The following is a 23,531-nucleotide window of genomic DNA, read 5'->3' as shown; positions in this document are numbered from 1 at the left end:
CGGTTTGCCCTCCCTGCCACTTCACTCAAGGGCCACTGGGTATTTTGACTTTCTCCATTGGAATCTCCTTCCCTTTCCCTTCTCGTCCCAGGCCTTTTTTAGGCAGGCAGACTGACTGATGATGGGGGATCAGGAGGAGTGGCAGTGACGGGAGGAGGAGAGGAGAGGGAGAGAGGGAGAGAGAGAAACCCCCATTTGGGGGAAGTACAAAGGGTCTCATTGAAAGGCAGGTCTTTCGTCAACCCTGAGGGGAAGAGACGTTCATTACCGGAGGGGAATATGGTCACCTTCGTTGGGCCTAGATTTGTCAGTTCCACTGAAGGTTTGTGGGACTTCCCAGCTCTACTGGGGTCTAGCTGGAATTTTGGAGGCTGACTGACTTGAAGTTCCAACATTTGCAAGGGTGTACTTGTTCTGTGTTTTATGGACTATAACTCGATTGATTAACTAAACTATTTGATTATTGCTTTCACATTATCAGTGTACATTATACACGTATGTATTTACTCGAGGGGTGTGAGAGCGTTGAATCTAATGCTCAAGAAATGTATAATACATTTGGATTTGGTCTGGGTTCACACTCCAACTAAGAGCCTTTAATTGGAGTCTTTTTAATTCTCTCTGGTTCTCTCGGAGAGAGAACAAGGCTTGCTAATAGGGGCCCGTTGACTTCACTGTGTTTATGAGGGAAAATACGGCTCAATCAGGGAATGAAACCCCCTGCACTTGTTTAATAGTCATTAATTGTTGGCCATGGGCCACTGGTGATGTATGGACTGGATGTGTTATAGGTTATACAGTAAAACAAAACAAAAGAGGTGGAACACCTAAGGTTTATTTTCAAACCATAAATGTACTGTAAGAACCTGGTCTTTTTGTAATGATTCATAATTAGCAGACAAATACACTGCTGTGGTGTTTTATCCTCCTTTGAGCTTTGATTTGTGTATTAAACTCTTGACAGTTTTAATGAGATGTTATTGCTTCATCTCCAGCTGTTTGTCTCCGTAGTTACAGGGCAATTAGTCCGCCTCCTCTTATTTCAAATCCCCTTTAAGCAGTGTGATAATAGGTAAAACTTTATTGCACTACTAGTAAAGCAGTTAAATATTGCAACTGAAATACAAAAGGGGACAAATTATTACTATTTTGTATTAAAAAAAAGGTCCCCCACATTTCTTTTCTACAATATTTCTTTTCCTATGAATGTTAATGCCTCAAAATCAGATCAAAAAATGAGTTTGAGGGAACTGAGGTGGCTAGGAGTTGATGGTAAATTTCTCAAAAAATGACCATATATATATATATAAAATGAAATATCAAATATCTCACCTCATAGCTCATATTTTCCCTTTTGATAACATTACAAAGACAAATTGCCTCATAGAAGCTGCATTTTCCCCACTGTATGGGGGTGAATACGCATGGGGAACGCTGGTGTTACCACTAACCAGTCTTAAATCCCCCCAAAGAATCACATGTCATTATGATGGACAAATGAAGAAGGAGGCTTGAATAGATGTGAGAGGGTCTCATTGTTGATCCAAACGGAACCCCCTCCGACTCACCACCCTGCTCAACACCCACCCATCCAGTCTCCTGTGTCTCCCTCTGCCTCTCTGCTTCAGCCCACAGATTCCTCATGTCCTGCCCCCCTCCTTCCTTCCATTTCCCTCCTCCTTCTCTCTCTTTTGTCAGAGTTAGGAACGGGTCCATGCTGGGATGGGAAATATTTCCACATCAACACTTTGGGCCTTTATTATCATTGCTTAAAGTAGCATTTCTTATTTGTTCATTATACTTTTAGAAAAATAATTGGGGGATGTAAATCAACAACTTGGGTCAGGCCACAAGCTATTCAAAGTACCGAGTTATCAAGTGAATTTAAACTATTTCAGGTCCAGTTAACAAAATGTAGGGACCCCTAATTCTTTACTTGCATTAATGTGATAAATATTTCGATACATGTTTAGTCATGAAGGACTTCCTCCCCTCACTGTACTGTATAAGCCTCAATGTTTGTAGGGTGCCTGAAGGTGTGAATGGATCGACTCCACACACAGCATTGCCAGACTGATCCCACCAGCACCACCAGGCAGAATGACGTGGGAGGACGGGGGCCTGTTTTTGGGTTTGGCACAGCCGTGACGGCCCTCACAGATCCAAGACGCCTGGGAGTCTCCTCTCCTCTGTCTCCCCCAGCAGGGTGAGGCTTGCCTGACTGACTAACGGGGGAGGGAGGGTTTACCTGGAGCCCAGGGACAACTGGCTGCCAGCCAGACTACCCTTGGCAGGGTAATGTCTACACAACGCAACACGATCGAGTGAAGAAAAACAGAGGAAGAGAGAAAAACAAAGCAATATTACACCACAACACAAATACTCTGATAGTGTCTCGCATGGGCCAGTCAGGACTCACCCAAGGGTGTCCTCTTGTCTCCTCCCTCTCACTTGCTTCTTCTTCTCCTCCCCTTCACCTGTTTATCATCCCCTCATCATGCAAATGAGCACTGTGTGCAGCAGGGCGAGCACCAGCACACGACTAAAGTGCCTGAGACACAGACTCCTGCTGCAGCCACAGTGATTTGCAATGCTCAATAACTCTTGATGTGTTCTTTTCTGGATGAGTGAGTATCACAGATCAGTACCACATGAGTACATCTGCTCTCCTGTTGCCTGGTGCTCCAGTCCTGACCCTAACAGTTAACTACTGAACATGCGGAGAGAGAGCTCTGAGAGGCTCTGTCTGGGGAGAGGCTGAGAGAGGTATTAGCCTCAGCTTGTCTCTTCTTTGAGCAACTGACCCAGCCCACTGCAATGAAGACTCCATGTTTCAGATAAACACACAGCGTCATGGTAAAGTGAACCTCGGTTGACCGTATGAGGTTACGAGCTAAACGAACACATACACACACGTGTTGTGTTTTAATTCTGCAGAGGGCAGATGTGTCTAAGCTGAGGTCCGTTATGAACATTTTAGTCAGTCTGGTTTGAGCTCAGATGACCCGTCCGCCCCTCGCTAGGGTCCCACGCTCTGACCTGTTTACACAATTGCACCATGCTAGCTGCCCTTGTTCTGTGTGTGTGTGTGTGTGTGTCGTGTCCTTTCCCACGTGCTCCCCTTCCCCTGTCTGTGTTTATTATGGTTTGGGTAATCCACAGGCCCTGTGGCTACGCTGTCAGACAGTGAGCTAACAGTGGTAGTCTGGGGCTGGGCTAGATCCCTGACTTAGAGCAAGAGATCACTGGGGCGCTGGTAGTGGCAGCAGATTCCCATGTTCTGGACTGCAGAGCCCTTTCCTCTCTGTCTGAGAAGGGTAGCTCACTGGGTCTGTATTGCAGCCTACAAGAGCAATATGGTGATCTGAAGAGGACAATAGAAGGCAACCAACCTGCCCCAAAACTCAGACATGGACCCTCTTCAGAGACGACAAGGAGTCATTTGAATTTCTAAGAACACAACACAACACACGACAGTGAAAGCAGCGCTAAATCAGAACCTGCTGGGAACGGTATGTCGCTTCTTGAAGAAGAAGATGAAGGGGAAAAAGAAGTGGGGGGTTAGACTCTTAATCCCCTGAAGCATCCAAATATCGCTCTCTAAACCTCTCTCAACCTCTCCAAACCTCTCTTCCAACACTTGTAAATCTCCAGGAATGTAGCATGTTGTTTTTGGGGCTCAGTGCATGCCAACTCAGTTTAATGGTTTTGATCGATTGATGTTTCTAGACGTTGTTGCCCAAAGCTCACTATTACATTAGACTTTGAACTTGGAATAGAAGTAAACCAATGGGACAAGTATATTTTGATACTCATTATTACAGGGATTGTTTAGAAGGTCTAGAAATCTGCTCTTGATTCACAGTGATGAACCGGAAAACCAAGACTTCAGCTAACAAAACATAGATTTATAGTTTACTATAGTCACCTCGGTATTGGGATATTTTAATAACAGGTTCCACCTTTTGAAATAATTCAGTCTTAGATACTCAATACAGCTGCAGTGGCTATGGTTTTTCCCCCATTAGTTGTTTTGCTTGAGGAAGACAAAAATCACGCAACATAAAATATATCTGATATCTTGAGTATCTGGGCCATTCATCTTTGAACTTTAACTCTCTCTAATCACAAGGATATCCCAGCACAACAAGAAACGAGATTTTAAGTATATATTTATCTGGGCAATCAATTGCCCTGCCTATAAATGGACAGCAAAATTAGAAAAAACTTCTGTTTTCACTTAGTCTACCTAATCTTAATGGCTGCCTCCAAGCTAGCCAGTCCCCCAAGTACAATTTCAGATAAAAAGGGAGAAGGAAGAGGGCATCTTGGAAAGCCATCTAGCTAAATGTTTACAAAAAAGCCACAGAAATGTATTTGTGCGGAAAGAAATCCCATTACCAAGCCGATTATTCTGTCCTCAGAACAACAGAGTGTTTCCATGTGGAAAGACTTGTACGCTCTATTGAAAGACTACAGCCACTACTACCTGAAAGCACATCAGCTACAAATGACCTAACTGTAACTAGAGGAAATTCAGTTGAAAATGTGCAACTGTAATTCATTCCATTGACTTCTTAATCAATACATGCTCATATTAGACACTACTGACACAGTATGCCTCTATGGTTATTTATCCTCTCTCAAATGCACAGTATATGTTACTGTTAATTGCATTTTATATCCAACTTTTTGGGATATAAAATGCCACAAGGCTGTTAAGAATGAGAGATTCCAGTCTGCCTAGTTCCCAGTGTCAGCGGGCTCGCTTCTCCTCTCATTTCTCCTCTCGTTTCTCCTCTCGTTTCTCCTCTCGTTTCTCCCAAGCCCTGTGAACCCTCCCTGAGAAGGCCTCATTTAGACAGAGAGAGAGACAGAGAGAAAAAAGAAAAGAAAATTCCCTTCTCAGGAAGATTAGTGGCCGTCCTTTTGGACTAGGGGATGCAGAGGCTTTTTCTGCTGCATTTCTCTCTGCCAGCGGCCTGACCCCCAAGTGCTCCCTGCCTGTCCCCCAGTAGCTCATGTGCTGCTGCTGCAGAGGGAGCCAGTGGTGGGGGCCAGGGGCTGGGGCCCGTACATCCTCGATCCAGCCTCAGCCGCCATCAATTATTCCCTGCTGTAGCCAGGCAGCCCCCGGCCCTAGGACCAGACATCAAGGAGGTGATAAAGAAAGCGTCCTTATCGCTAACACACCTCTCTTTAAAACACTATTTACACAGCCCAGACCCATCCTCCATCTCCATCCATCTAGCAGAGGATTCCAATGACCAGGGTCTGGGATTCCATTCCTCCCAGCCAATCAAAATAATGTTACTGTAGCTCTAACCACCTTCATACTGGCTAAGGCATGAGAGGACCTAAGCACTTTAACAGCCAGCAATGTTTAGCCCGGTAAAGATAGCTACGACAGTGCCGCCCGTCATTGATCATTACCTCTGTTTATTACCTCAAGAATAACATAGGCATAAGGCATCGTCTAAGAGGAAACAGGCTCAGAAGAAAATATCTCATTGTTTTGTCCCTGGTCTCTCCTCTCCCTCTTTGCTCCTCTCCCTCTCTGCTTCTCTCCCCTCGCGCAGTGGGAATCTCTGAGCGCTTTTAGGCTTGGCCTGTGGGGGCTGTGGGACTCTGTTTAGGCATGGTCCCGGGTCCAGGGGGCCAGACTGGGAGGTGCTAAGTACTTGGCATCCTCCCTACGGGCGGCCCGACTCAGCAGAAAGAGCCAGAGCATTGCAGGGGAGAACCAAGGGGCCCAGAGGTGCTCGCCGGGCCACATCAATCACACTCTACAATGACAAACTCACTCTCAACAAGATGTACACTACCGTTCAGAAAGGTTAGGGTTTGTCCATTAAAATAACATCAAATTTATCAGAAATACAGTGTAGACTGGCTGCTTCATGAAATAGTATCCACAAAACACCAATTTCAACATCAACAGTGAAGAGGTGACTCCAGGATGCTGGCCTTCAAGGCAGAGTTGCAAAGAAAAAGCCATATCTCAGACTGGCCAATACAAAGAAAATATTAAGATGGGCAAAAGAACACAGACACTGGACAGATGAACTCTGCCTAGAAGGCCAGCATCCCAGAGTCGCCACTTCACTGTTGACATTGAGACTGGTGTTTTACAGGTACTATTTAATGAAGCTGCCAGATGAGGACTTGTGAGGCGTCTGTTTCTCAAGCTAGACACTCTAATGTACTTGTCCTCTTGCTAAGTTGTGCACCGGGGCCTCCCACTCCTCTTTCTATTCTGGTTAGAGCCAATTTGCGCTGTTCTGTGACGGGATCTCCAGTTTCTTGGCAATTCCTCGCATGAAATAGCCTTCATTTCTCAGAACAAGAATAGACTGACGAGTTTCAGAAGAAAGTTATTTGTTTCTGGCCATTTTGAGCCTGTAATCAAACCCATAAATGCTGATGCTCCAGATACTCAACTAGTCTAAAGAAGGCCAGTTTTATTGCTTCTTTAATCATCCATCACAACAGTTTTCAGTTGTACTAACAAAAAATGGTTTTCTATTGATAAACTTGCTGATGGTTGGTTGCTGATAATGGGCCTCTGTACGCCTATGTAGATATTCCATTAAAAAATACAATAGTCATTTACAACATTAACAATGTCTACACTGTATTTCTGATCAATCTGATGTCATTTTAATGACCCCAAACTTTTTAACGGTAGTGGGTGTCACCCAGCCCACCAAAGCCAGTGAATCCAATCATTACCAGCGAATAGCACCAGGCTCCCATGGCATAGGTTAGAAAACATGGATAGACAGGTGAGAAAGGAATTCAAATAGCTTAATCCTTTGAAAACAAACGTTGCCCCTTTCCGGTTTCTCAACCCCTGTTAGACCTTCCTATATTTCACCCGCTTACAACTTTTTTTTTTATTCAAAGAACAAAATAATATTCACCAGCACATATCAATAAGGGTTGAATAAAATTATAGCAAATATTCACCTCTTCCGAAAATCTGAGTACAATTTCGACAATGTATGATGTCTATAAATGCCTTCCAAATTATGAAACGGATTTGAAATCATAAAAGTCATGCATGAAACCCCATAAACCTATACACCCGGTCTGCCCGGGCCCGCAGCCTTTATAACCACTAACCAGACAGATGCGGGCTGTCACAGAAAATACAGGAGCTCATTTCAATTCATTAAAGGGAACCAAAACCCTTTGCACGGCCCAGTGGTGAGGGTTAGCTGTGCTGTATCCAGGCCCAGCAGTTACCAATGAACACACACATACAGACACACACACACAGAAAGGGAGGCCAGCCATGCTTCAATAAGCAACATGGGCTGCAGTCCGGAAGTCACAGGCCAGACTTTTTATAGGTCCAGTTAACATCACCTTCCTGGTCCTTCCACCAATATAAATGACAGATTGAGGACAGGAGCAGCAACTAAAGCTCCATCCATCCACCCACGTACTTACACACACACACACACACACACATCATCAACAGGACCAGACAGGCTAGTCGGTCGGTGCACCTGGGCCCCCATTTTAAACAAAGTGACTCCTACTTGAGTCCAATGTGTGCACACGTCGACTCCACCCCCCCATTTCCATAGACCTCTGGGATATGAGACCAGACCTGGGCTGCCTGCATGTTCACATCAAATAAATGACCGCTCCATGATAAATGGTTCTATTAGCAATCCAGATTGTTAAACTCTGATATAAAAGATGGGAGCGGCCCATTCATTTCACCCCCACCCTTCTGGTCTACACACATAGAGCGCTTGTTTTTTTTAACGCGTAAATAACATATTAAAACTCTGCATTAGCCCTGTCCTCTGATAGAGAAGATATTGTTGTGAATAAATAACGCAGACAGGAGGATAAAACAGGGGGGATTCTATAATGGGGCTGGTCGGCCATGTCTGGTCCTCTGAGGTGGGCCCGACTTAGCTGACAAGGATCCACCAGCCCGTAGTAAACTACACACTGACAGTAAAGCTACAGCGCCGGGAACAGAGGCGGTATATTACAATGGTCTACTTTTCATTCCAAAGCAGGAGGCGGTTCTGCTCGGGAATGTGCTTTTTAAGTTCAAGGACTTTGTCTCTTTTGGCTGCACTCTCACTGCATATTCACTTATCTGTGTCTGGCAAACAGGAATAATAATGCATGTTATTGAGATAAGTAATTGCCCTGTCTTGGTGTGCTGGCAGATTTTAGACCTATGAAGCTGCGACTCTATAAGCTGGTTCTACCCAGACCCGATTCTATTGGACTGAGGGTGTGAGTGTGTGGTGTTATTAAGATTAAAATATGGACGGTGACACTATTCTAATAGTGATAGGGTAAAGGAGTTATGGGACGAGAGAAGCCGATGGATGCGGGTTTAACACAGCAGCTCCACTTTAGGGGGTGGGGACAGAGCAACACAAGCCTGGAACACAGCACTTGTTCTGGGCCAAGCAGACCAGGCAGAGACCCTGCAGAACCAGAGCCATTGTAGACCAGGGAAAGCATAGTTATAGCAGGGCAGGGAGGAGACAGAGGGTGGGGTGGCACAGGGGGCCTGCCTTGTTACCCTGCGCCTGGTAATCAAGATTCTCTCTCCAGGCCCCTTTGAAAGTTAAATCAACCTACTTTAAAAAGACCCTCTCTACAGGGCTGAGGGGGCTTATCCACAGAAGACGATTGGCCCAAACAGAAGGGCCTCTCTATCGCTTGCTGCGGCCGAGAGTATTTCCACATATGACCTCAGCGTGTGTGAATTGGCTCCATTGAGGAAGACATACTGAGATTAAATTAGAGAGGGTGATCACATTAATAGATTAGAATTTTAGGTTCATAGGCAGTCAAATGTTTTCTTAATTGCCAGAAGTCTCAGGTCTGGAAACATATTCCTTCACGACAAAAGAACCATTGTTCAGACATTCCAAGCTCCATATTAGAAATGCTTATTCATGGCCAGTTATATGATTGAAGTAATTGTAGAGTGATAAAAAATTAATGAGTTAGCTGGAAATAAAATGGTAGGTCAATATAATTGAGTTAACGATATTGATGTCGACATGAAACAAGTTATTGAAAACAAAGTCCCGCTTGATTCATGTCCCATTTATAGTGTATGTAAAATACGTCCTAGATTCATTTAGCCTAATAAACAATTAATCTTTCATTTCTTTATCATGGCAGGCCACCAAGCCCTTCATTAAAGAATGAAAATGTCACTAAAATCACAAGAAGTTGTATTACCATTTCAAAGTTAGCCGTCAATCTGCATCTCTGTCAATCTCTGAAGGAAGGTCCGTCTTGCCCACTGAGCTCTGCTCTACCAGCCATTTTTAGTAATTCATCAGTGTGATACTCTGGAGGTAAGAACAAGGTCTTTCAACCTCATTATACTGGCATTCACTGACATCTTTAAAACATGCATTCTTTATCTGTCTGTTTCTCCTCATCGTGGTGGACACTAGTCTTGAATGTCATTTCAAAGACAAACTATCCTCGTGTCATCATACACGTGTATTAATTGAAGTTATCAGTGACATCTTGAAATTGGTCAAATTAACTAATTAGCTTTGGCCCTTCTGATAGGTTAAGGAATTAGGGTTCACTCTGAATTAAATTAGGAGAAAAACTGCTGGATTCTGTTGCAGGAATTCCTAGTAGACATTTAAGACATCACAGAATCACCCCTATAGACGCCTACTATTTTACTCTTTGTCAACTCAAATTGTCTTTCCTTATTCTTACACAAAATCATTAATTTATTGTTGGACTAACGGGCATTGCGCTGCAAGCTCCACAAGGTTATGAAAACAAACTTGAGGTCTACAAACTTGGGCCTGATGTCAATCGTTAGGGACAGAAAATTGATGGCCTATTTTTATCTTTGTTCTTCCTTAAACAATTAATGGATATTTCTTTATCATGGCAGGCCACCAAGCCCTTCATTAAAGAGTAAAAATGTCACTAAATCACAAGAAGTTGTATTACCATTTCAAAGTTAGCCGTCAATCTGCATCTCTGTCAATCTCTGAAGGAAGGGCCGTCTCGCCCACTGAGCTCTGCTCTACCAGCCATTTTTAGTAATTCATCAGTGTGATACTCTGGAGGTAAGAACAAGGTCTTTCAACCTCATTAAACAGGCCTTTCATCACACATTCACTGACATCTTTAAAACATGCATTCTCTCTCTCTCTCCCGGCCGCCCTATGAAAGAGGCACACTGCTACTTTTCATTAATTTCAACAAACACAGCCATTTTACCTTTCCCAGGCCAGCCCCATGTAGTTATATGAACCATTAATCAGAGATTATGCCGCCAAATCGAGCAACGTCGCTGTCTTTAGTCTTTATGAACTTCTCCCTGTGACAGAGGCGCGCTCTCACGCACACACACACACACACACACACACACACACACACACACACACACACACACACACACACACACACACACACACACACACACACACACACACACACGCTGCAGTACCTGTTCAGTATTAATGATGCTCCTTAACAGGGCCCTGCGTTACATTACTGATTCCCATCACCTCTACTGTAAGTCACCTCTGACTGCTCCAGGTGCTACAGGAAGAGCCTTATCAGGGACGATTAGAGCCCAGAGCAACTTCTCCCAAGACCGCGTTTTATCTTTGATATGTATATTTCATGTGCATGTTCTCTCTCAAACCTTCTCCTTACCCCCGGGCCCTGTCAGTCTCTGTAAGACCTTAGCTTGTGTGACAGTCTTACAGTATGTAGGGATGCAGGGACCCTTATCCTTACAGTAAAACCTGTGTCGGCAGGAGAAACCGACCTGGAGTGGATGTGCACAAAAGAATAGAGACGGACCCTTATCCTTCCAGTAAAACTAAACCCCCCCCCCATTCTTTAAAGTCATTGAAGAAAAGTGGACAGTACCTCTGGTGACAGCTGAAGGTGAGAGTTTCTTCGGGAGGTCAGTGAAGCCGTTTCCATCCAGACCAGAGCCTTTCTTCTCTGTGGTCGTCGGGGCAGAGGTCTCCATTCCAGACATCAGAAGCTCTGAAGGAAACGACATGGGGTGGCATCGTCATTATCATTTCATTATGTGACATGTATACAGTAGGCCAATGATATGTAGGCCTCATTACACAGTAGGCCGCATCCTCTGAAGAGATCCAATGTGTTTTCTCAGCACGTTTGGGGATATAAGGGTGTATTATTCTTAGCAAGCGAGGCTGAACAATCAGTTCAAATAGCGCTGATAAAAAGATCCACAGTTAAATAAACTTGGATGCCAGCCAGGCTCAGTTACGCTAAACCACCTTTGGAGACAGCAAACCGTAGCACGAATCACTGGGGTCCTGGAAGAAAGCAGCAACTCAAATTAGATTTCTTTCAGGACAAAACCACTACATGTTTGCACTGCAACCAAAGATAAGCGGCTAGGTTCAACAAAGATAAACAAGCGACGCGCTGCCTGCCAAGTCATTCTTCGTTTTAGGTGGCTGTTTGAGCGTGTTGATGGCTGTTTGAGACTGCAGGCTGGGCTCAGTTCAGTTGATATTATAGTTTGCTACACGTGCTTTACACAATATAGGGGAGGTTTTTCCTTGAACCTGTTGTGAAGGCCGGGCTTAGTGTATCCATCTATCTACCCTATATTGTGTAAAGCAGGTGTAGCAAACTATAATATCAACTGACCTGACCACAGTCATCAACGTCCTCAAACAGCCATCTAAACCATTTTTCCTTGAAGGTGTTGTAAATTCTGGCCTTAGTGTATCTAGATCATAATGGGTGTCTTAATAAGACTAGCCTCCAGCCCAGACTACGTGCAAGTGGGGTATGTGGAGATGGGGGAGGAGGAGCGGTAAACTGTCCCTCCTCTGAAGAGCTGCGACACATGGTCATATCTTCCCCCGGCGGAGACTGGCCGGACGGACAGGAGACAGAAGAGCCAGAGCTATGGGACACTACAGGTGTCAGACACCACACTGACCGATGGAAACCAAGGTAAACAAATGACCAGGGGCACGCTTGATCTCTCCTGTTGGTCACCAGGGCCCTCTCCTCTCCCCTCTCCTCAACTCCTCTTGTCCTGTCCTCTCACTCCACTCTTGTCTGCTCTTGTCTGCTCTCCTCTCTCTTGTTCCATGACACTGATGAGGAGGGCATGTCAATAAGATCCACGGATAGTTTAAAGACTTTCAACACTCCGTGAGACTAATCCCAACCTCACTTAAATGTGTGAATGGCACATATTATTACTAAGGTGTAATGAATGACCAGAAGGGGGATTGAGCAGCTAGAATCTCTAGCCTGACTGATGTTTACTAATGAAAACCAAAATACACCAAAGGACTGGCTGACTGGGACATGAATGAATGCCACGACACTACTGTCTCATGTGCCACATTTACCACCTTCCCACAAAGCAGCGTCGGTGGAGAAAAAGGGCCCCTGGCCCCCCACACCTGCTAGGCTGTCTCAAAGAGACACCACAACAGTAAAGACAGTAGACAAAGCTGTCCATCAGGCTTTTACATCCTGCCAACCCTCCCAGCTTGTTCAAGGGGCAGTAAACTGTGTTTTAACAATGTAGACCTACAAATTCACTCTCTGTTCGGCGTGTTTAACTGTTTCACTCTGTTAACTGCTTGTGACTCAGTCTGTGAAAACTAAATGGGTTCTCAAGGATGGCACAAGAAATTCAGTTCATGTCAAGTGTGTGTGTGTGTGTGTGTGTGTGTGTGTGTGTGTGTGTGTGTGTGTGTGTGTGTGTGTGTGTGTGTGTGTGTGTGTGTGTGTGTGTGTGTGTGTGTGTGTGTGTGTGTGTGTGTGTGTGCGTGTGCGTGTGCGTGCGCTCGTGTTCCTTTTGTGTGAGCCTTTGTGTCAAGATATGAATGTCTTATCTCTGAGAGTCATAGCTAAATCTATTGATGGTAGAAACAATAAATCATACCTTTATTAAAGTTGAAAAGCAAAATAAATAAACGCGAGGGAATAGACAAGTATTATTTTAGTAGCTAAGGAGATGGTTAATTACCATGATAATCAACCCAGCAGTCGATTTAGATACGCAGCTGTGAGGAATAATGAACTTCTACCTCCTATTGTTAACCGCCATTACCTTTAAAGACGACACCCAATGTTCCATTTAACCGTGAAAACGAACAATGCAAAGTCTAACAGAAAAAGGTTATTTATGACAGAAGATCAACTCCTCCTCAAACTACTTTTCCCATTCAGCCTCTGTCTGCGTGTTGAAACCAATGCCTGTTTGTTTTAGAACCTCGGTCTTTAACTGATGTTCCCTCCGATACGGTTCAGCTCTCCTTTCCTTTCCTCTGAGAGGAGAAGAAGCACAAGCCTCTTCCTGGATTTTTTTTGTTTTGTTTTAGGTATTGCAATTGTGTACAGGGTCTATCCCATGTGCCTCTAAACCATACCCTACTAGAGCTACAAAGGTAAAGATTTAATGCACTGTATTCTGTTCCTACTCTTCAACTATTATATATTTAACATGGCCTTGGTACTTATGAGTCATTGTAGTTTCAGGTCATTAAAGCGTAATAATCAGGAAACTGTCTGAATAAGATAGGAATGGAAAGATGTTCCTAATCCCTATGAGACTGAGAAGTGATTGAGTACAGTTATCCAGTTAACCCACTGTCCAGTCCACTTCCTGTGTGCAAACTCAAGTAGAGAAAACACAGCTTAAACATGCAAGGCCAGCTTTAACCACTCATAGCTAAACCAATGGAGACTTTCCTCTTGTTGATCTAATCCTCTTTTCACGAACATCCTCTTAATTCCAAGGGCAGAAATGAACTAAACATTAGCCATGATCGTTAGACCGTGAGACATAGTTGTATGAAAAAGAAACTTGGACAAAAAGTATGGAATCATATGGTTAATTATGAGCAACAAAAATATCTGGGTGTAGTTCTGAGTTACTCTGACTTACATGTATTATTCTTGTAAGAAATGTCCTAGGATTCAAAATGGCCGTGAGAGAGAAGGGTATTCCCAGTGTCTGGGGAAAAATGTACGTCTCTGCATTCCAGGTGCTGGTCTCCTGCTTTACCGGGAGCAGAATGCAGTTTGGCACGTCACAGAGTATTACTTACAGCTTCCCACAAACCATCACCACGCTTAGTTATTACACCGCGAGCTGTCGGCCAAACAAATGACTGTGACTGAACACTGAAAGGTCACAGCAGTGCAGTAAAATCACAGAGCAGAGTCAGGCCCACTACCGAGCCTCTCTCTAAAGGGACTGAAGCCCGGGCGTCGGGCACTTTCTGGAATTTATGGTTACGTGTCCCCCCCCCTTCTGAAAAATTGTAGTCACGTAAAAGCAGCCCACATACTGCTTATGACTCTAAGCACAAGTAGGGAGATCACTTGTGGTGTGGCGTTTGAATACGAAGAATCTTTACCATTCGGAGTACTGTTATGTATGCAAAAAATGTCAAGTTAAACAAGGTTGTTGTGCCTAACAATTTGAATAGGTGAATCATTTCCCTCTCAAAAGGCCCACCAAGGGTCTCCTGAGAACACACTCCTCGGAGTGTATTAGTCACTGGATGAGTCTCTAGCCTAGAGACGTTTCATCACAACAAGGGCTATCGTTGACACAAGAGCAGTGGCGTGTATTCATGGATGCCAAGGGAAGCCGGGCATCCCTAAAACATTTACCATGAAAACATTCGTTCGTCTCTCTGTGTTTCATAATGTTCCTTCAATATGCAATAGGCTGAATGTATCTCACCGGAGAAAGCATCCGAGTGAGAGAAACAGCGCCCCTCTGTCTCTGTATGTGTAGCCCATCTATATGATGCTGTCTGGGCAAAAAGAGTATGACATTGCTGCTGCCCATAGCATTGAATGCAAGGGAAGCCAGTGAGAATTTGGCTTTGAGCTAAATTGAGTGAGCTGAGTGAGCTGAACTGTGAATGGTCCTGGCTCACCAAAAAAAGTGTCAAGGGAAGCCAGCTTGGATTTGGCTTCACTCCAATCACATCACATCGAAAGCAATAGATAATTGACAGAATCAACTTGAATTGTAGCATCTCGTTGTGTTGTTGTCCGGTGGCTAGCTAGCTAGCTAAAATTGGCCCTTTTCTAAATTAGGTATGTCTGGAGATAGGGATTTGGACTTGTGGTTTTACTTAATTCTCCATACTGGCCAATGATTATAACAGTGATTCTGATCCAAGCATAAAGTCATAGATTGTGGCCCTGGCCTGAGAGAATGGAAGTTCAATATGTAGCTAGATGTAGAAGGCTAACATTAACTAGCTAACGTTGCCCATAAAAAGGGAGTTATGCTAGTGAGCAAGTATTTTAGCCAGGTAGCCTAGGACAACAAAAAATAAAAGTGTGTACTCTATGACAGAGTCATAGATCGTTCCGTCAACATAAAAAAAGAGGATGCCTGTCAACATGTTTTTTCTAATTGCAAGAAATGCACGCAGACACACACACAGAAATCAGAACCATGGACAGCCACATCATATTTAGCTTACGTTGATTGGACTAAATCGTTTTTGGTATCTTTTAGTTGTCACTGTACTAGACTAAGCAGAGGTGATTTGATGATGTTGTAATGGTGCTGGAATAGTGGAGGCAGATCCTGTTTTTTTTTTGCAACTTGAGGTAACTCCCCGTGGTTCTAAATCAGTAGTTGTTTAGAGGTCTCGAAAATGTCAGAAACATTAACTTGCTTGACCATGCTGTACGTCATGTAACTAACTGTCTGTTACATGCAATATGCTTAGTGGACTACACAGGACAGAGGTTACTCTCCGGTTTTGTGACGAAACAAAGGTGTGGTTGAATTTAGTCTCGGCCTATATTTCACGGCGGCAAGGCAGGTTATAGAGCAAACAACGCAATTATCACAATTATCCTGGCTTGGCGTCCACAGTGATTTTTACCCACGCACCACTACCGCATAAGAGCAGACCGGAGCCTTGGAATCCACACTGAAGCACGCTATTCACTATCACCCGATCCATATCATTATTATTTCACTTCAATTAGGGAAGTGAGACTGAGGTCTCTCTCTCTCTCTCTCTCTCTCTCTCTCTCTCTCTCTCTCTCTCTCTCTCTCTCTCTCTCTCTCTCTCTCTCTCTCTCTCTCTCTCTCTCTCTCTCAAGATTGGTTGGATGGCTTGTTGTGGACAGACAAAGCAGAAAGGAGAGGAGACGAAGAGAGGAACCCATCCCCTGCCTGTAAGTGCAGTATCCTGTGGGTGATCTCTTCAGGTCCTGGCAGATATTGGGCTTACAACTCCACTTCAGGGGAGAAATCACCTACTGGAGGATTTAGCCTGTCACCCTGCTCCTCTCTCGTCTGCTAGAGATATAGGCCTCTTCAGGCAAAGAGGAGATTCACAGTAGCAAACAGGGCTCGCTCCACTAAGTGTATTGCCCAGAGCAACGAGGGTTACACCCTGGCCCTTCATATCCCTGATCAACAGTGAAATGGCATGTGGGCATTTATTAACCGCTATGCCTTTTTATCCGGATGCCAAATGGTGTGTTAAACTGTGTTACACACCTCATGTTTTAGTCACAGTTTGGACTCCTTCCGTCATCTCTGCTGTTGGCAGCTGAGGCTCTAAAAGGGTGAGTAACTGTTAATCCCCAAAACGCCACCCTGATCAGCAACGCCCTGATCTCCCCATTTAGCACAACATTAACCTCTTAACCAACCAGTAAGCTCCTGCTCCGAGGAAGCTGTCGCCATGACAGGGAAGCACCACAGCCAGAGAGATCTCTTCAAACACCCTTAAGCCATGTCTGTAACCACTCTCCAGTCCACCAGCCACAGCTGCCAAACAGCGGCATAACAGAGTGAAACACACACAGCTCACCTTAAAGCCATGCGGTACTAATGGCCACTGACACAGTGGAAGGCCCAGTGACCCCAGCGAGGCTCTGTTGCTCAATGTGAAGGCATGAGGGCCCACAGGATGAAGACTACTACTGCCTCTGTCAGTCCTTGGCTGCGTCCCAAGTGGGACCCTACTCCCTATATAGTGCACTACCCTATGGGCCCTTGTCAAAAGTAGTGCACTAAATAGGGAATAGGTCACCCTTTAGGATGCAGTCCTTGCCTTCAACAGGGAGGAGTGAGGCCTCATAGGGCCCACGGAGAGCCCCAACCATGTCCTGACCCTGCGCCTGATTGTAGGAGCTGGGAGCTGAGTGTGCTGCCTTGTGGGGGGAAGAAGGCAAAGGGGATTGATTGCTAAGGGATAACACATGGGCTGGGTGTATACCACATGTAAGACAAGCCCTGTCCTGGGTTCTTTAGACTGTCAGTAAGGAGTCTGTGGCTTGGCAGCATTTTAACTCTGATCTAATACAGAACCCCTACAGGCAGGATTTGGGTTGCCTGCTTTGAAGCTATTCAGCGCTGACAAATAAGTTATCACATCTCAAGTTTCTTGCCTTGCCATGGCCAAATCATGAAGGCATTTCTTTATGCGAAATCAAAACGACCCCTTACCCTCTGACACCATTCAAAGTCCACTGATTCCCTGGCACCCGTCACTGGTTTTGGGCTGCATTTGAAATGGTTGGTGTTGTTGATACTGTTTACTTCTTTTCACTGCACGAGGACATTTCTATTACTGATATCACGCACACACACACACACACACACACTGTTGCTGTCAAAAAGACTCAGAAGAGATCGTCAGGGCTATAGCGTCCCTTCAGGAATTAATTAACTGGTGAATCAAAGCAGAGCCATACTACATTAAATACAGTACTGAGGACGAGGAGCAGAGGAGGAGAGAGGCCCATGTCCCCTGTGGCCCTCTGGTCCGGACCTTTGATTTCTCATGTCTCTTGGTGTGTGTGTGTGTCTGCTTACGAGCGTGCATGCGTGTGTGATGTATCTTGGTCTGTGTGTAATGTCATGTGTGTGTAATCTGTGATGCCATTGCATGAAATGGAGCTCTGTTTTCATCATGTATAATTGCATTTGCGTTAAAATAGATCTTTCTGCATATGATGCAGTATCTTAGTATGAGGGGCACAACTGGTTGGGATTGATGAATAACAATTACAATCTAGATTATGCAAAAACAAAGATGAGAGAGAGAGAAAGAGAGAATAATAGAGGCATTCTAGCTGTGAGACCAAACTGATTCTGGAGTTGAGCTCTGTGTCGTTGACCCTGCTCCTGTGGAGTGCTGAGAGAGAGAGAGAGAGAGAGAGAGAGAGAGAGAGAGAGAGAGAGAGAGAGAGAGAGAGAGAGAGAGAGAGAGAGAGAGAGAGAGAGAGAGAGAGAGAGAGAGAGTGAGAGAGACCCTGCTCCTGTGGAGTGCTGAGAGAGAAAACACAACTCACTGTTTGTTTGATCAAAAGCAATGAAATAAATATGACCTGTAGATATCCTCAAACACAGTGGTTGAGCTGAGCCCCTTAAAGCTGCAATTGTAATATATTGTTAAGATGGTCTTATAATGCAAGATACATCCCAGCTAGCACATTTGATTCCTTGGAAGTTGTGGGAACGTACATTTTAGGTTTCCCATTGATTCTGGGAATGAAGCCATACATTTCCTGACTGGTAAAAGGGAAAGTATTTCAAACGTTCTGAGAACGGAAGTAAAAATATGGCCTGTTCTGGGAAAGTTCGTTTTTAGGTTGCAGGGAGGTAAGAACGTTTTACTGTGGTTCCCTGAAAGTTTTCCTCTGAGGTTGTATTACTGTTCAGAGAACTAATATTATAGTTTATTTGAATAATGATTTAATGTTCTTAGAACATGTTTCAATAAGACCTAAAAATACTGCTAGCTTGAGTTAACAGTTTAGAACTCCGACAGAAATGAATTTCCCTAGGCAATCATTCATTTGCTTAGGCAATCATGCAAACACGTTTCTTTTTCATTATGGGAGATTTCAGGGGGATTCAAACCTATAATCTTCAGCTTGCATGCCATGTGTTTTCTTTAAAAACTCATACAGAGCTGGTCATTTTTGTCTGTTCAAACAGACCTCATTTCAAAGGAAACAAAGCACTTATTAGGACCAGGTGTGGCCAATTAGTGGCCGTGGCCAACACCCCTGAACACACTTAACAAAATAGAGCATAGAGAGCGATTTGTTTACGCTGAGAACGGAAAGTATATGTTTTTAAACAACATTCTTACAACGTTCTTTGAATGATACTGTTTTCTTGTGGTTTTAATGGAACGTTTTATGAAATGTTCTGAGACCATGGCTTTAAATAGAACCATGACGAAACCTATAGAAAACGTTATGCTGAATTACTCAAATTGCCGCAGAGGAACGCTTTCGGAACAATTTGAGAACATTGCTTAAATAGAACCACGAGGAAACGTGTAAGAAAGGCTATGCTGAAGTCCTGAAATTCACACCTAAGAAACATGAATGTTGTGCGCTAGCTGGGTATCCTGCACCATTCCCAGAACATTGTGGGAAGGTTGTATGCAAAATAACCATAGGACAACCACACTCTCACCAAGCTCTAACAAACATATGGTTCTCAGAACGTTATGTGCTGGCTAGGATATTGGCCTCTTTTTTTGTTAACATTTTTGCAAATTAAACTAAACTTATATTAGACAAGGTAGTGTAACGAGCAGATAAATAGTTGATGGAGGCGAAGTTAAACAATGGAATTAACAACGTTTGATTAATATTCCAATTCCCTCCAAAGATAGCATTTGGTTTGACCTGAGCCAGATGTGGTGTTGAGAGGAATAGAGCAACAATGTTGACGCCTTTGTCTGAGCCAAAGCTGTAGAAACAGCCAAGCTGGATAACTGTAGAATACCGTTTACATGAAGGTGAACATTCATGGTATTAACAGTGACAGTTTCAAACTTTACGGTCATAGTTTTTCCTTTAAAAAATGTCTAGTTAAGCAACCTGACAAAATGTACTCACTTCACATGTTGTAATCCATAAGGACTATTCCATAAGAAATATGTGAGGTGAGCCAATGTTTTCTAGTGGTTCTAGTGTCGTCCCCTTAGGACAGAGACAGTTAATGCTGCCTTTGTCGATAGAGCCATAGCACGTGTGCACACAGAACGCACGCACGCACAGCCTCCAGGGCAGACTGCTGTGGTCAGGGGCCTCTCTGAACAAACCAAAATATTAGTTTTCTGGAGGATATGGCAGCAATTACTGCTCTTTTCTGTGTGGGAAAGAGAGAGAGAGAGAGAACGCAAGAGAAAGAGAGAAAGAGAGAGAAAGAGAGAGAGAGAATAAGTATTCCATTGTTAGTCTACACCTGTTGTTTACGATGCATGTGACAAATATAATTTGATTTGAGAGAGGGAAGGAAGGGGTTAGTCATGTGACGTGATTAAGTGTAGTTTGATTGTAAATGGACTCTTCTTAACAGTTGGACATCAGATAACGTTAAAAATGTGAATACAATTAAAGATAACTGTGTATACTGTAGGTATCTCATACTAATGTCTCATATTTTCAAACAGGCAGAAATAAGAATAAGGTAGCATCCAATAGAAAGTTTATTTCGCTACATGGTAATGCCAATGGTTTAAGCCTTAACCAACCTGTTATTTCTAGTGTTTATCCAGTGGCATTTCCTTTCCCCTGCCTGAACGACTTCCTAGGCCAGATAGCTTAATTGGTGCTGTGTTCTTGTTTATGGGGGATAAGATACTTTTCAATCCTCTCAGTGGGGAGTTTGACTCACTTTTCATCCAGACATCTCCCCTGCTCCTCTCTCTCTCTCCTGAATACCAGACTCAACTTCTATTCCACTTTTTCAAACACTTAAGAAACCAGGAAGTCCCTCTCTTTTTGTCTGTGTTCTCTGGAGAAGAGAAAAGCTAGCAGAATCAATAAAGGCATTCGTGGAGTGGGCCAGCGGTGTGAAAACGGCTGCAGAATGGCTCTGCTTGGTGAGTGTCCCGTCCCAAATGACACCATATTCCCTATATAGTGCACTGCCCTATATAGTGCACTGCTTTTGACCAGGGCTGGATAGGATGCCATTTGAGAGGCTGAGATTAAAGTGGGGGTAGGTTGATGGCCGCAGCACCAAGCCTCAGTCCCCTTTGAATAATGTGAAAGGCCCATAATTTCTTTAAACCTTTTCAACTCTTCGCTGCCTGACTGCTGGAACTCTTCATCCTGCACAATAGAAAATGCACTAAAACTTTTTTCTAATGCAAATTAACTAAACCAACCAACGGGCCATTCACATAAAAATACACAGACATCCCAGGCCAGAACCAACTCTGTTTGGAAACAGAGAGTGATAACATAGTAGAGGAAGGTATTGATTTATTTAGAATATTTTTTTGATATTACTAATCTTCGTACATTTAGATTATAATGCTTATCTCTACTAACAACCACCCCAGCTTATTTTCTCTCAAATAAAGATGACTATTAGCAAATGCATACTCAAATGTTGTTTCATGTTTTGATTGTAATTTATTCACACATTGATAACACACCAGGGAAACATTAACAATGCATATTAATTGCAGCCATTGAAATGCACAGCAATGTACATTTTCCTGCATTGGGTGTGACTGCTAATGACTCTCAGTAGCAAACACACTAACTTTTTGCGAGTTGGATACCTTTCAGATTGAGAGGATTTAGGAAGGGTCTCTTTCATTCAAGCAGCCTAAACTCACGAAAGCTCAAGTTAAACCTAGAATCCTTAATTGAAACAATAACAAAGCGAACATCCAGCCTCTGTTTTGGTACAAAGCTGAGGGATGGGCCTGGAGAAATGTAACCACTCTCAAACTCATATGCATAGCTATGGATGCAAGGACTGGCCCTCCATGGTATCGAAATGATAGTTTTAACCATGTTTTGAGGTTTTACAGCGTTTGTTACATTTACAAATATTGGACTAAAACAAGCTCATATTTGGGGTTATGATGGGGTACGACAGTTGAACTAAACTCATAAGGCATTCATAAGTTATATTCTTCAATAATCAATGGGTATATAATACATTTTTTAAGTAAAAATAATAATATTTTAAATATAAAAAAAACCCGCTATTTTAAAAGGTTACGTTTAAATACTATTTTAGGCAATTCAAAGTAACAATTTCAGATGTGCACTAAAATGATTTACTAGCCTATTCATAATAAGAATAATGTTCTAATAATGAATAAGAACGATGATTTCCAGAGTTCATCATCACATGCATGTCCAGTCCACCTACCTCAGTGGTGATGCCTGTGGTCGGTATGGTCCGAGTCTGACCCGGTGCGTCTCCCTTCGTTCTGTTTGTCCACTAGTTCTGTACAAGTTTCAGCAACGCTATCGAAGATTACCGGTAGGTCTAACTTTCTCCGTCAAAAAGCAAGAAGTAACAAACTCCTTCCAATGCAAGGATGAAATCCATAAAGTATATTCTAGTAGCCTAAACACGATCAAGACTAACTACATTCCTCTTCTCAACTTCTCATAAAGTTCACCGTAGAGTTTATGTGCGCCGTCTCAACTTTTACAATCCATCACCGAGAATAACGAAACAAGTTCTTGAAATCGATCCTCCCTTACTAACAAGACATTGCGGGATATCGAACTTTGTAGCCTAAAGAGGTCTGAAAGGTTTGAGAGTGGTTCGTTCTTCGTCAGAAATGTGCTTTTGAGACGCCAGGCTGATATGTTTTCAATCTGGTCCCCCTCATTCTCTCTCCTCTCTCTCTTCTCGTACTCCTCTAGCTCTCTGGTGAGTATTTCCATTTGCTGTACCAGATGGGCCGGTCTAGCCAAACCAACTAAGGCTCAAGGTTTAGGGAAAAGTTGTGTAAACGTTTCACCATTGTTTAATATTAGGTGATTGACCTGTATCCAAGCTCCCCATACGATGTTACTGTCTCAGCCAATTGAAATATACATGTTTTAATTATAATGTTTTATTTAAAACATATTAGACTAGTTTGTATGTGTAGGATATGGTATGTGTAGATAGGCCTTAACATTAAGAAATAATTGCATAATAATAACATTACATTTAGATAAATGAATAAACTGGAGTCATTCTGTGAGCCGAAATGTATGCAATTTATTTATCCTCAATAGTAAACAACCAACGTCCTTGCCACCCGCATTCCAGCCCTTCTTATTACCTTGAAGTGCAGACACTGAAACGTGTGTAGTCCAATTTAACGATTTATTAAATGAATTACATAAACTATAACAAATATGATCATTAATGCCTATTTGGTGTATTGGAACCAAGAAACCAAATCTGCCATAACAAGGTAATTACCCTAATGTATGCTATAGGTATTTAATCTTACTCTAATTTATTAATAATGTATTCATTTGGACAATCATATCAATCCACGGCATGTTGTCTAGCCCAAATCTCTAGAGCACCTGTGTTTTTGATTATTTTTTTCGTTGCGCGGTTATTAATCAATCGAACCAACGATTTTGGACATTTTGTAGAATATAGGTTTATTTCATTTCTAGAATTGATTATAACAACAAAAAATGGATGATGTCCATTGCTTCTTAGACCATTGAAACGTTTTATTTACATGGCAGAC

The 23,531-nt window shown here is 43.2% G+C and overlaps 1 protein-coding gene across 2 annotated transcripts in view; it reads right to left on the bottom strand.

Moving 5' to 3' along the window:
* Nucleotides 1-22,687, bottom strand: part of LOC118369984 (zinc finger protein GLI2-like) — a 75,000-nt gene extending 52,313 nt beyond the window's left edge. For both annotated transcript variants that reach the window (XR_008095494.1, XM_035754740.2), the window contains exons 1-2: nucleotides 22,193-22,687; nucleotides 10,912-11,034 (exon numbers count right to left, since the gene is read on the bottom strand). Coding sequence is in view for 1 of the 2 variants with exons in the window: in XM_035754740.2 (XP_035610633.2) it covers nucleotides 10,912-11,026 (115 nt within the window). In the remaining variant the exon portion in view is untranslated. The remainder of the gene's footprint in view (nucleotides 1-10,911; nucleotides 11,035-22,192) is intronic.
* Nucleotides 22,688-23,531: the final 844 nt, after the last annotated feature.

This window comes from Oncorhynchus keta, chromosome 37 (genome assembly GCF_023373465.1).
Source record: "Oncorhynchus keta strain PuntledgeMale-10-30-2019 chromosome 37, Oket_V2, whole genome shotgun sequence".
Taxonomy (NCBI): Eukaryota; Metazoa; Chordata; class Actinopteri; order Salmoniformes; family Salmonidae; genus Oncorhynchus; species Oncorhynchus keta.
This window is presented reverse-complemented; position numbering and strand designations above follow the sequence as displayed.